General features: G+C 55.7%; 3 protein-coding genes across 6 annotated transcripts; all 3 read left to right on the top strand.

The window, feature by feature from the left end:
- The first annotated feature begins 389 nt into the window (after nucleotides 1-389).
- On the top strand, nucleotides 390-632 carry SMIM40 (small integral membrane protein 40). The gene has a single exon (XM_087437862.1). The coding sequence runs from the start codon at nucleotides 390-392 to the stop codon at nucleotides 630-632; it is 243 nt and encodes an 80-aa protein (XP_087293988.1).
- Nucleotides 633-3,037: 2,405 nt separating this feature from the next.
- Nucleotides 3,038-7,808, top strand: DAXX (death domain associated protein). Of its 4 annotated transcripts, none has more exons than XM_087438449.1 (8): nucleotides 3,038-3,237; nucleotides 4,408-4,663; nucleotides 4,808-5,639; nucleotides 5,752-5,963; nucleotides 6,118-6,340; nucleotides 6,506-6,980; nucleotides 7,136-7,358; nucleotides 7,559-7,808. In XM_087438449.1, the coding sequence occupies exons 2-8, from the start codon at nucleotides 4,457-4,459 to the stop codon at nucleotides 7,616-7,618; spliced, it is 2,232 nt and encodes a 743-aa protein (XP_087294575.1). In that variant the 5' UTR covers nucleotides 3,038-3,237; nucleotides 4,408-4,456; the 3' UTR covers nucleotides 7,619-7,808. The 4 variants fall into 4 exon arrangements, with proteins under 4 accessions (XP_087294575.1, XP_087294573.1, XP_004424328.1 ...); XM_087438447.1 differs by having other exon boundaries at nucleotides 4,405-4,663; XM_004424271.3 differs by lacking the exon at nucleotides 3,038-3,237 and adding an exon at nucleotides 3,441-3,536.
- A 655-nt stretch (nucleotides 7,809-8,463) lies between these two features.
- Nucleotides 8,464-11,854, top strand: ZBTB22 (zinc finger and BTB domain containing 22). Its single transcript, XM_004424272.3, has 2 exons — nucleotides 8,464-8,544; nucleotides 9,188-11,854. The coding sequence occupies exon 2, from the start codon at nucleotides 9,258-9,260 to the stop codon at nucleotides 11,166-11,168; it is 1,911 nt and encodes a 636-aa protein (XP_004424329.1). The 5' UTR covers nucleotides 8,464-8,544; nucleotides 9,188-9,257; the 3' UTR covers nucleotides 11,169-11,854.
- The last annotated feature ends 126 nt before the right edge of the window (nucleotides 11,855-11,980 follow it).

The raw sequence follows: 11,980 nt of genomic DNA, 5'->3' as shown, positions 1-11,980 counted from the left end.
GCGTACTAGGTCTGCTAGCTCATCCTCTATCTGTAGGGGCCCAAGACCTTGAGCCTTGAGCCTAGAGACCCACAATGACCTGAGCAGTTCCAGCTTGCATGCCTCTATGTTGGGCCTTCAGTTTCCAAAACACAGACTTATAGGATGGTAAAGCTGGACAGACTGGGAATCATTTAGTCCAGACCATTCACATTGCACTGGATGATTATATGATTGTTCCAAAGGCTCAGAGGCTCTACTCTCCTTTTTCTCTCTTGGGTGGCGGAATTAAGGTCAAGCTGAGCCGGTGCAGGACTTGCTGCCACCATGCCTCTTAATCCTGGCATTGCTGAGCAAGGGCTTCTATCTCAGCCTCCCTGGTCCAGCCAGCAGTTACACTGTGGGTTAGGATGGCAGAGGAGGAGGGCAATGTGGACGAGGAGGATGTGTTCCTGGCATTTGCCCAGAGGCCCTCTCCTCCCAGGAGTCCACTCTGTCAGGCCTTGGACAAGGTCTTCTTTATCTTCCTGGCCCTCAGCCTGACACTACTGATGCTAGAGGCTGTTTATAAGCTGCTGTGGCCACTACAATGGGCAAAGTTTGGGGACTGGCTGCTGGGAACACCTCAGAAGGAGGAGGAGCTGGAATTGTGACCACCTTTCCTATAAACATCCTCTTTCCCTGCCACAGAGGTGAGAGGGGAGACGGGAAGAAATGGGACTATTAGGAGCTGTGGAGGGGACACTTAGATAGCTTAGAGCAGCTGTCTTAAGATTTCTGCACCTAGGGGCCGGCCTAGTGGCATAGTGGTTAAGTTTGGGCACTCTGATTCGGCGGCCCAGGGTTCGTGGATTCGGATCCTGGGCGTGGACCTACTCACCACTCATCAAGCCATGCCATGGTGGCATCCCACATACAAAATAGAGGAGGATTGCCAAGATGTTAGCTCAGCGACAATCTTCCTCCAGCAAAAAGAGGAAGATTGGCAACAGATGTTAGCTTAGGGCTAGTCTCCCTCACCAAAAAAAATTCTGCACCTATACTCCAGGAAATAATTTTGAAAAAGTTTGTACTCTTCAAGTATTTTTAAGTAAGTATCAAAAATTTTTCATCATAAATTAAAATTCTTTCAAGGATGTAATTCCTGGCATATTGAAAATATTCATAATTTAAAATAAAACAATTAAACCACCCTTTTGAATGTCCAGGGAAACTGAAATATCAGAATGACTTGATACCCACCACCACCCATTTAAAAATACATAAATAAGCTCTTAACAATTGGGAATGATTTCTTTTCTTCTTTCATCATTCTCTTTTCTCCTTGAACTTCTATTACCATTCCACCTCCCCACAGACAATTTTATGCTTTTATCTTGAAAGTCTTCACTGACCCATCTATCACACTTTCCTGTATATATATATATTAATTGAAATGAAAAACGTTTTTCTTTCTTGTAACCATGAGACTCTAGTTTTCAAAAAAATTTCTTCTAGGTTATCATTACAATTATTATGAGAACAGAACTGATCAAATAGCATAAAGATTGTACACATTTCTGTAATTGTTAAAAGTGAAAGTACATTTTTAATGAGATAGTCAAGGTGGTGTTTACGGTGCCTTGATAAAAGAAAGAGACTACATATCTCTTTATTTAAGACAAGGTAAGGGCCGGCCCAATGCCACAGGCGGTTAAGTGTGCGCGCTCTGCTGTGGCGGACCGGGGTTCGCAGGTTCAGATCCCGGGGAGCACTGACGCACCGCTTGTCAGGCCGTGCTGTGGCGGTGTCCCATATAAAGTAGAGGAAGATGGGCACGGATGTTAGCCCAGGGCCAAGCTTCCTCAGCAAAAAAGAGGAGGATTGGCATCGGATATTAGCTCAGGGCTGATCTTCCTCAAAAAAAAAAAAAGACAAGGTAAGATTATCCCCAGGAGATTTCATGGTTGAGAAGGATATTTTTTGGGGGGTGGGGGGTGGTGGGGGGAGATGGTCTATTGTAAAAGGGAGAAGGAAGAAGAAGAACTTCTGCTGCTGGCGTTTATTCAGGAAGACCAATTCTGGGAAAATTGAGGATCTGGAAATTAAATCCCTTTTATCTTCTAAGCCCAAATACCCTTTGGAGAGTTTTCATGTTCCCCAACTTAAAGACTGTAGGCTTAGACGACTGGAGAGAAGTGGTGTGGGATTCTTTAATGGAAGGGAGGGTTTGAAGTTCTGGGACTCTGAGAGCTTAGGGATGTAAGAGCCTCTGTGATCCTAGAAAGTGGCAAGATGCTCACCACTTAGGAATGCGCAAGGATGCAGGAGGTGGGAATCTCAGCGATTAGGACCGTGTTAACCTTTCCGGTTTCCCCATACGCTCACCTTTGGACCCAGCCTTGCCTTCACGAGTCCTCCCAGCCTCTCTAAAGCTGGGCGGGGTGGGGGTGCGGGCGAGGCAGGCATCAAAGTCGGTTTCTTCTCTCTTCGTTCTTCCCTCAGCTCTCCCAGAGAAAGAGGAGGAGACGAGACCCGAGGTATTCTACGAGCCTGATTTCGTCTCACAGCGGCAATTTGCACAGATTCTCCTCAAAGCCCCCGTCCCACATCTCTTGGGCTCAGGTCCTGGAGTTCCTGGACAAAGCACGGCCTCTTGGTTATCACCGCCTATGCCTCGGGGAAACCCCTGAGAAAAGGACAGAGAACCACCTACGTCCCACCGGCTTGTTGGTCATTAGTTCTGTGGAGGAGCTTGAAAAGACATCAACAACAATAGCAATAATAATAACAACACATTGTATAGCGCGTTTGCATGCGTGTGTTATGATTTCACGATCGGGAGATGTAGGCACCTGGACGGAGAAGTAGCTGCTGGACAGCGGCAAGGGAGCGCGCAGCCCGTAGAAGGGAAGGGGCAGGCGCAGTCGGTTAAGCCGTGGAAGTGGGTACCTGACCGTAGGAAGGCAGAGCCGGAAGGAAAGGAAAGGTTATAGCCTGGCGGAAGGAAAAGGTTATTTCCCTTTTAAGCGACTCCTGCCCTTCCGCGAACCCCTGTGTAGCCTTGGAGGGCCCAATTCCTTAGCTGTCCAGTTCCGTTCCCCGCCTGCTTGGAAACGGGGCTCAGTGCTCCCCGCACGCAACTCGCTGGCAGCCGGGCCGGATGCAGGAAGTTTCTGATTGGCGGAGTCGCAGAAGCACTGGGTGAAAATAGCTCCGCTGGCTGCGCGCCCGAGTCCGAGCTCAGCCAACGCCGTACGGCAAAATGGCGGCCCCCAGGTACACCGGGACTCCCTGCGAGGACGACCCCGCCCCCTACAGGTCCGGAAGGGAGCCGCAGACTAGGTGGGCGGCACAGGAGGCGCTCGGGGGACGGGCCTACCGTCACCTCCGGCCCGGGCGGCGGGGGCGGCTGGGTTCCGTATGACAATATGGCCGCGGTCAGGTACCTGTAGGCGGAAGTTCCGCGACTTCCGGTCCGGAGTAGGGCCTGCGGTGGGAGGGGGAAGGAAGGCGGAGGGAACCATGCGAGGTTCTGAGATCAGCGGAGAGGGTCGCCTCGAGAGACCGTTTCTGAGGTGGGGGCCGGACGGTGCGGGGAGCGAAGGCAGGGGCGGGAATGTCGAGGGAGAGGTATTGGGGAGTCCCGGGCGCTGAGTCTGAGGGGCAAGCTGTGGTACCTTCCTTCCTATCTCTGAAGGGGAGTGGGGCGCCGGGGGCTGAACTGGGGGAGGGGGACTTGGCGGGAAGCTCATCCAGGGGGGAGGGGCTGGACCCAGGGTTGGGATCCGAGGGGAATCGGGAGAGCCCAGTGCGGTGATCACAGTCGGTTACAGGTCACAGAGAGAGAATGGGGAAAATTAGGGTGGGGTGAGAGAGAGGGGACTTGGGGTGAAATATCTCCAACCTAACGCCCCGGTTTGAGGAGACCTATCAGAGGGTAGAATATGGAGATAATTCAGGTAGGAGAAAGGGGAGTGGATTTTTGGGAGGGAACCTCCCTCTCCTGAGACAGTCTAGGAGTTGGGGTGATCCTTCAGGACGGGGTGAGGGTGTGGATTTGACGTGTCTGAGAGCGAAAGGGGGAAAACACGTGAGGTGGTGCCGACGGGGGTGTGGTGTCTGTGCAAGGGGATGTCAAGGAAATCTGGAGTGCAGCGGGGAGGGTGGTCCAGGGTTGGGAGGAATCAACTTGCCAACTATGACAAATAATGGGGAAACGCAACAGAAAGACCGGATATCGACTTGAGGGGTGGAGCTGGGGGTGGGACTCCCGTAGTAAACGGCCAGAAAGCATATGGTACCAATGGTTGCTCAAGATAGGCAGTGAGGAGACTGTTGGGCAGGGCCGGGTGTTACTGAAACCCAAGAAGATTGGAAAATGTGTGAGATGAAGGGATGGGGCTGTGCTGGAGGGGCTCTTTCTGAGGCCCCACCCCCTTCCAGCAGGAATTCCGAAATCCCCAACACTTCCTCCCTCCTGGGGATTTGATCCCCCATGGCCACCGCTAACAGCATCATCGTGCTGGATGATGATGACGAAGATGAAGCAGCTGCTCAGCCAGGGCCCTCCCACCCACCCCCCAGTCCGGCCTCACCCCGGGCAGAAGCCCCTGGCTCCTCCCAGCCCCATAGGGCCAGAGGAAGCAGTAGTTCGGGCGGCAAGAAATGCTACAAGTTGGAGAATGAGAAGCTGTTTGAAGAGGTGAGCTTTAGGGGAGAAGATTCTTCTTGTACCCCAGGGAGGGGGATGGCTGACTGGCTCTCCTGTCCTTTCTTCCCCACTAACCTTTCTCTTGATCCCTTCCCTTGTCTCTTCCCCACTCCCTTCTTCCCCTGAACCCTCTAGTTCCTTGAACTGTGTAAGACGCAGACGGCAGACCACCCTGAGGTGGTCCCATTCCTCTATAACCGGCAGCAGCGGGCCCACTCTCTGTTTTTGGCCTCAGCGGAGTTCTGCAACATCCTCTCTCGGGTCCTGTCTCGGGCCAAGAGCCGGCCGGCTAAGCTCTATGTCTACATTAATGAGCTCTGCACTGTTCTCAAGGCCCACTCAGCCAAGAAGAAGCTGAACCTGGCCCCCGCTGCCAACACCTCTAGCGAGCCCTCTGGGAATAGCCCTCCCACAGACCCCACCTCGGACCCCGCGAATGCTGAGACTACTGCTGCTGAGGCCCCAAGGACCCATGGTTCCCGGCGGCAGATCCAGCGCTTGGAGCAGCTGCTAGCGCTCTACGTGGCAGAGATCCGGCGGCTGCAGGAAAAGGAGTTGGATCTGTCAGAATTGGACGACCCCGACTCCACGTACCTGCAGGAGGCGAGGTTGAAGCGGAAGCTGATCCGCCTCTTTGGGAGGCTGTGTGAGCTGAAAGACTGCTCTTCACTGACGGGCCGGGTCATAGAGCAGCGCATCCCTTATCGGGGCACCCGCTACCCAGAGGTTAACAGGCGCATCGAGCGGCTCATCAACAAGCCAGGGCCCGATACCTTCCCTGACTATGGAGATGTGCTGCGGGCTGTGGAGAAGGCAGCTGCTCGGCACAGCCTTGGCCTCCCCCGGCAGCAGCTCCAGCTCATGGCTCAGGATGCCTTCCGAGATGTGGGCGTCAGGTTGCAGGAGCGACGCCACCTCGATCTCATTTACAACTTTGGCTGTCACCTCACGGATGACTATAGGCCAGGTAGGGATTAGTGAGGTGCCCATTATATGTCAGGTGTGTGGTGGAGGAGGCATCTCTCTAGTCCCTTCTAGGGTTTGGGCTGAGTACTTTCACTTTATATCTTCCCACATAGGCTTTGACCCTGCACTGTCAGATCCCACCCTAGCCCGGCGCCTACGGGAAAATCGGACCTTGGCTATGAGCCGGCTGGATGAGGTCATCTCCAAATATGCAATGATGCAAGACAAGAGTGAGGAGGGGGAAAGACAGAAGAGAAGAGCCCGGCTCCAGGCTACCTCTTCCTACCCTACAGACCCCCCCAAAGCCTCCTTGGATTCTGGTGAGGTATAGAGGGATACACCCTTCAGAGAGACCTTGTCCTTCCCCTGCACTGGCCAGCAGGGAGTCCAGGGTGACTCATGGGGGAGTGTGCAAAGGAGCGCAAGAACCAGACCCTCTGGGGCAAGGGATTCCTTAGAGAAACTCCTTTATCTCCCAGGGCCCTAGTGGAATGGCATCCCAGGAGTGCCCTACCACCTCCAAGGCAGAGACAGATGATGAAGAAGATGAGGAAAGTGATGAGGACGAGGAAGAAGAGGAAGAAGATGAAGAGGAGGAGGAAGAGGAGGAGGAAGACGAGGCCACAGATTCTGAAGAAGAGGAGGATCTGGAACAGATGCAGGAAGGTCAGGGGGACGATGAAGAGGAGGAGGAGGAAGCAGGTATGTCAAGGAAACAGTGTCCTCATGTGTCAGTTCCCTCTACTCTGTGGGTGTGAGCCACCCGTTTGAGACCCTTCCCTTCCTCCTCTTCCTCCTAATATCCTCTCAGTAGGAGTCTTTTCCCTAGTTCTCATGCTACCCCTCCCCTCTTTTCTTCTTTTCCAGGTAAAGATGGAGACAAGAGCCCCATGTCCCCACCACAGATCTCCACTGAAAAGAACCTGGAACCTAGCAAAGGGATCAGGAGGTCTTCAGGGGAGCAGCAAAACAAAGAACTCACAGGGTCACTGTCGTCACTGTCAGAAGAGGCCCTGGCCCCCTCCAGCATAGATGCTGAAAGCAACGGAGAACACCTCGAGGAGTTGCCCCTGGAGGAAGAGAGCCCTGTGTCTCAGCTCTTTGAGCTAGAGATTGAAGCCTTGCCCGTGGATACCACCCCTTCCCCTGAGGAGAGGGACGTTTCCTCTTCCAGGAAGCAATCAAAGGACCCCCTCACCACTGTCTTGGAGAATGGAGCAGCCATGGTCACCTCCACTTCCTTCAATGGAGGTGTCTCTCCTCACACCTGGGGAGATTCCGGTCCTCCCTGCAAGAAATCTCGGAAGGAGAAGCAAACAGGAGCAGGGCCATTAGGAAATAGGTAACGACAAAGAGGAGGAAGAGGGAAGCCAAGGAGGGATTGCAGGGGGCTTTCTGAGAGTACTGTGGAACTGAGTCTGCTGGGGGAGACTGGACACTCCCCCTCCAGCCTCAGGCTCCCCATACACCTGCACACATTTATGTTTCTGTCCCTAGTTATGTGGAAAGGCAAAGGGCAGGGCATGAGAAGAATGGCAAGAAGATATGTGCCCTGCCCAGCCCACCTTCCCCCTTGGCTTCCATGGCCCCAGTTGCTGATTCCTCCACGAGGGTGGACTCTCCTAGCCATGGCCTGGTGACCAGCTCCCTCTGTAGCCCATCTCCAGCCCGGTTGTCTCAAACCCCCCACTCACAACCCACCCGGCCAGGTACTTACAAGGTAAGAGGGGAGGCTACTTTTCCTGATTTCATTCTCTTTTGTTGTCTGTTCAGTTTCAGGCGCTCTGTCTGAATATTGCACCCACCACACCCGTTCTCTTTTTTTTCCCACCCCAATTTTTAATCTCCAGAGGCCTTCCCTCTGCTTCTCCTCCTCCTCTATTCCAGACCTCTCTGACTCTGTCTCTCACTCCCCTGCAGATGAGTGTGGCCACACAGTGCGATCCAGAGGAGATCATCGTGCTCTCGGACTCGGATTAGCTGCCTCCCCCTGCTCCCTGCCTCCAGAATGTTTTGGGGAGAGTATTTGGAGGATGGTGGGAAGCAGATGACCGAGGAAGGGATGAACTGAGCTAATCCCCTTTTGGTGGTTTCTTTTAAAATAAAATTTTAAAAAGCTTAAGTTTTACACAGAAACATTAATAAACAATAAAGTTCTTTTCCTATTGTATCTCTGTCTGTCCCTTGTTCTTCGGCTCTCACTGATTGGCACCACTGCTCTCTGGCTCCAGGTTAGCCCGCCTTCTGGTAGCCCTGGACCTGTCCTTCTAGCCTGCCCTTAGCATGCCCCTCTCTCCGAGTATCCTCGCTCTCGGGACTTCCCCTTGCCCTCTCCCAGGCATTAAAAAAATTGTGCTTCAGCCTCCTGGACTCGCTTTACTTTCTCACTTGGAGCGGTAGGAGTAAAAAAGCCAATCAGGGGCAGACTCAAGGTTATTTGGCCAATCCAGGCCCGGAGGAAGGGGGCGGGATTTCAGGGGGACTGTCAGAAGCTGGGAGACCAGGGCGATTAGATCCCGCAAACCCGCTAATGGACACAGCTCAGGGGCGGAGCCTAGGCAGCGGTGGCCATGACCCATCGCCAATGGGAAGAGGCAAGTTTACAGAATTAAAGGGGAATGAGTGCTTCGGCGAAACCAAATCCTGAGTCCTCAGCGGCGGAAGGGACCTGGTAACTTTAAGGTGGAACGCGGCCACTGTACTTTAAAGGAGAAGTGGCCGAGTCGGCCGAGTATTGCCCAGCGGCACGGGCGGGGTGCCCGCCTGTGCCTTTAAAGCCGGAGGGGCGGGAGGCGGAGCGGAGGCGGAGGGCGGAGGGAGTCGGCGCAAGATGGCGGCGGGAGGGGCCCAGGCTGCGGCTCTGGCCGCCAAGTGAGGGGAGGGGGGGCCCGGGGGCGCGCGGCTCGGTAAGCGGGGACGCGCGGAGTTGGGGGTCACCTTCCGGGTGGGAGAGGAGGTCAAAGTAGCGCTTGGGGCGGAGCAGAGGGGGGCGGGGTCCGGTGTGGGCGGGGGTAGACAAGGGGCGGAGCCGAAGGGGCCAAGAGGCGGGTCTTGAAGGGGCGGGGCTGGAGGTAGGTGGGGGTAAAGGGGCGTGGCCTGCGAAAGAGCCGGGGGTGGTATAGCCTAAATGGAAACGGAGAGAGGGATAGTTTTCAGTACAGGAACAGACTTTTCCCTCTCCTAAGAAAAGAGTACCAAACACCAAAAAGGTAAATTTTAGAAAGTCCGGCTCAGGCAAATGGGAAATTTCAAGGGGAGGTATCCCCCTCCCCAAGAGCACCTTATTTCTCTAACCTCCAAGGAAAGAGCACTGGATTTGGAGTCAATACACCTGTGTTGGTGCTGCCGTTTACTGGCTGTGTGACCTTGGATAATCTCTTAATCCTTTTGACCCTCAGTTTCCTCATCTGTCAAATGGGGTTTCGAGGAATACCTACCTCACAGTGTGGTTGTGGGGAGTTACTCAGATAGCCGGTGAAACATGTCTGTAAACTGTAAAGGGCTATGACATTATGAGATACTATCATTCTTCTCTCTTTTTCTTCCCAGAGACCCCCCCGGCCGCCCTCCTCCTTCCCTTGTTCCTGTGGCTGGGGGGGGTACCCCCTCCCTCCACACCATGGAGCCATCTCCTCTGTCTCCCAGCGGTGCAGCACTCCCCCTGCCTCTGTCGCTGGCCGCACCCCCACTGCCCCTGCCTGCAGCTGCGGTGGTGCACGTATCCTTCCCTGAGGTGACCAGTGCCCTGCTGGAGTCCCTCAATCAGCAGCGGCTGCAGGGCCAGCTCTGTGATGTCTCCATCCGGGTGCAGGGACGAGAGTTCAGGGCTCATCGTGCTGTCCTGGCTGCCTCCTCCCCTTACTTCCATGACCAGGTCCTACTCAAGGGCATGACCTCCATCTCACTGCCCAGCGTCATGGACCCAGGCGCTTTCGAGACTGTCTTGGCTTCGGCTTACACTGGCCGCCTCAGCATGGCTGCTGCTGACATTGTCAACTTCCTCACAGTGGGATCTGTGCTCCAGATGTGGCACATCGTGGATAAGTGCACTGAACTCCTCCGAGAAGGCCGGGCCTCGGCCACCACCGCCGCCACCACCACTGCTGCAGCCTCCTCAGTCACTGTCCCTGGTGCTGGGGTCCCGTTAGGGAGTGGGGGCACCGTGGCCCCTGCCGCCATGGGCTCTATGCGCTCCCATGCCTCCAGTCGGGCCAGTGAGAATCAGTCCCCCAGCAGCAGCAACTATTTCAGCCCCCGGGAGTCCACTGATTTCTCATCTCCCTCCCAAGAGGCATTTGCAGCTCCTGCAGTGGGCAGCGGGGAGCGTCGAGGAGGCGGCCCTGTATTCCCAGCCCCTGTGGTTGGCAGTGGGGGGGCTACTTCTGGGAAGCTGCTGCTGGAGGCAGATGAGCTTTGTGATGACGGTGGGGATGGGAGGGGTGCAGTGGTCCCTGGGGCTGGGCTCCGGCGATCCACCTATGCACCCCCCAGCATCGTGCCGCAGAAACACTGGGTATATGTGAAGCGAGGTGGGAACTGCCCAGCATCAGCGCCCCTGGTTCCCCAAGACCCAGATCTGGAAGAGGAGGAGGAGGAGGAAGACCTGGTGTTGACGTGTGAGGATGATGAAGATGAAGAGCTGGGGGGTGGCTCTGGGGTTCCAGCAGGGGGAAGACCTGAGACTACCCTTAGCATAAGTGATGTCCGGACCCTGACTGAACCTCCGGACAAGGGAGAGGAGCAGGTCAATTTCTGTGAGTCCTCCAATGACTTTGGCCCCTATGATGGTGGGGGTCCTGGGGCAGGGCTTGATGATTCAGGGGGGCCAACCCCTTCCTCCTATGCCCCCTCCCACCCTCCGAGGCCCCTGCTTCCCCTGGATGTGCAGGGCAACCAGATCCTAGTCTTCCCATCGTCCTCCTCCTCCTCCTCACAGGCTTCAGGCCAGCCACCAGGGAACCAAGCTGAACACGGGGCAGTGACCCTGGGGGGCACATCGGCAGGGGGCCTGGGGGTGCCAGGTGGCGCTGGAGGGACCCCTGGAGGGACAGGCGGCGGGGATGGGAATAAGATCTTTCTGTGCCACTGCGGGAAGGCCTTCTCCCACAAGAGCATGCGCGATCGGCATGTGAACATGCATCTCAACCTGCGGCCCTTTGACTGCCCCGTGTGCAACAAAAAGTTCAAGATGAAGCACCACCTGACCGAGCACATGAAGACGCACACAGGCCTCAAGCCCTACGAGTGCGGCGTCTGCGCCAAGAAGTTCATGTGGCGCGATAGCTTCATGCGCCACCGGGGACACTGTGAGCGCAGGCACCGCCTGGGCGGGGGCGGGGGCGGGGCCGGGCCGGGACCCGGCGCGCCCACGGGGCCAGCCTTGCCGCCCAAGAGAGAGTCCCCCGGGGTGGGCGGGGGCAGCGGCGACGAGGCTAGTGGGGCCACGCCCCCGTCTAGCCGACGGGTCTGGTCCCCACTCAGCGTCCACAAGGTGGAGATGGGCTTCAGTGGGGGCGGAGGAGCAAACTGAAGGGACAGGCTGCTTGGGAGTAGCTTTCGGGGAAGAGGGAATAGAGATCACGAGCCAGGGGTTACTGTGGCCCCCAGGCGATGTCCCACCACACTTACTGTCTTCCTTATCTCTATGGACTTGTATATATTCTGCAGGGGGAACCATGTTGCACCATCGGCCACCCATTCCACGTGTCAGCCCCTCCCCCCCCAAAGTATCCCCGGAACTAAGCCCTCTCTTCGCTTCAGATGGGTACGCTGAAGCCCCAGCTCCAGAGTAGGGCTCATATGGTTGGGGAGGAGGCGGGAGAGGGGGCCTGTTGAGCATCGTGGAGTCACAGGGTCAGGGGTCAGGTGGTTATAGTCTGTAGCTGAAGTCTGTGTTTGTGTTGTCGTGGGGACCACGCCTTTGAGACCCACCCTTGTCCTAGGACCCACCCCGTCCCCCGAAGGATGTGCCCCTTATTTCTACCCTAATCCCAACCCTCCCCCCACCTTGGGGTCCCCCAACTCGATTTTCATCGGGGAGGGAGTGGAGACAAGGAGGAGGTCGTAGGAGTACAAGCTTTTTATTTTAAATCTTATTTTTTTTAAACCACCATTAAAATATTTATTGGTCATTTCACTTGGCTTCCCGACAACCCCTATGTGTTTGCTGGGAAACTGGCAGAGGTCGGGGAAGGCGGAGTAGTGGTTCTTCGCAATGTGGATTCTGGGGGGAAATGATCGGGGGCGGGGCCTATGGTTGGGGAGGGCTCTGGGACTGGGCAGTGCTGGGTGGTCCAGGAGGGCGGGGCGGGGCTGAGGTCCCAGACCTGAACTGAAGAGAAT

The sequence above is a fragment of the Ceratotherium simum genome, chromosome 13 (genome assembly GCF_057802395.1).
Source record: "Ceratotherium simum simum isolate JZ-2026a chromosome 13, ASM5780239v1, whole genome shotgun sequence".
Classification (NCBI taxonomy): Eukaryota; Metazoa; Chordata; class Mammalia; order Perissodactyla; family Rhinocerotidae; genus Ceratotherium; species Ceratotherium simum.
The sequence above is the reverse complement of the archived record's forward strand: the minus strand, read 5'-3'. Positions and strand labels throughout refer to the sequence as shown.

What these genes read in the sequence shown, in the direction of transcription:
- SMIM40 (XM_087437862.1), top strand. Translation starts at nt 390, where the DNA reads ATGGCAGAGGAGGAGGGCAATGTGGACGAGGAGGATGTGTTCCTGGCA.
- DAXX (XM_087438449.1), top strand. Translation starts at nt 4,457, where the DNA reads ATGGCCACCGCTAACAGCATCATCGTGCTGGATGATGATGACGAAGAT. An exon ending in CCTCCTTGGATTCTGGTGAG is followed by an intron (nt 5,964 to 6,117) that starts GTATAGAGGGAT and finishes TTTATCTCCCAG; the next exon opens with GGCCCTAGTGGAATGGCATC. An exon ending in AGAGGAGGAGGAGGAAGCAG is followed by an intron (nt 6,341 to 6,505) that starts GTATGTCAAGGA and finishes CTTCTTTTCCAG; the next exon opens with GTAAAGATGGAGACAAGAGC.
- ZBTB22 (XM_004424272.3), top strand. Translation starts at nt 9,258, where the DNA reads ATGGAGCCATCTCCTCTGTCTCCCAGCGGTGCAGCACTCCCCCTGCCT.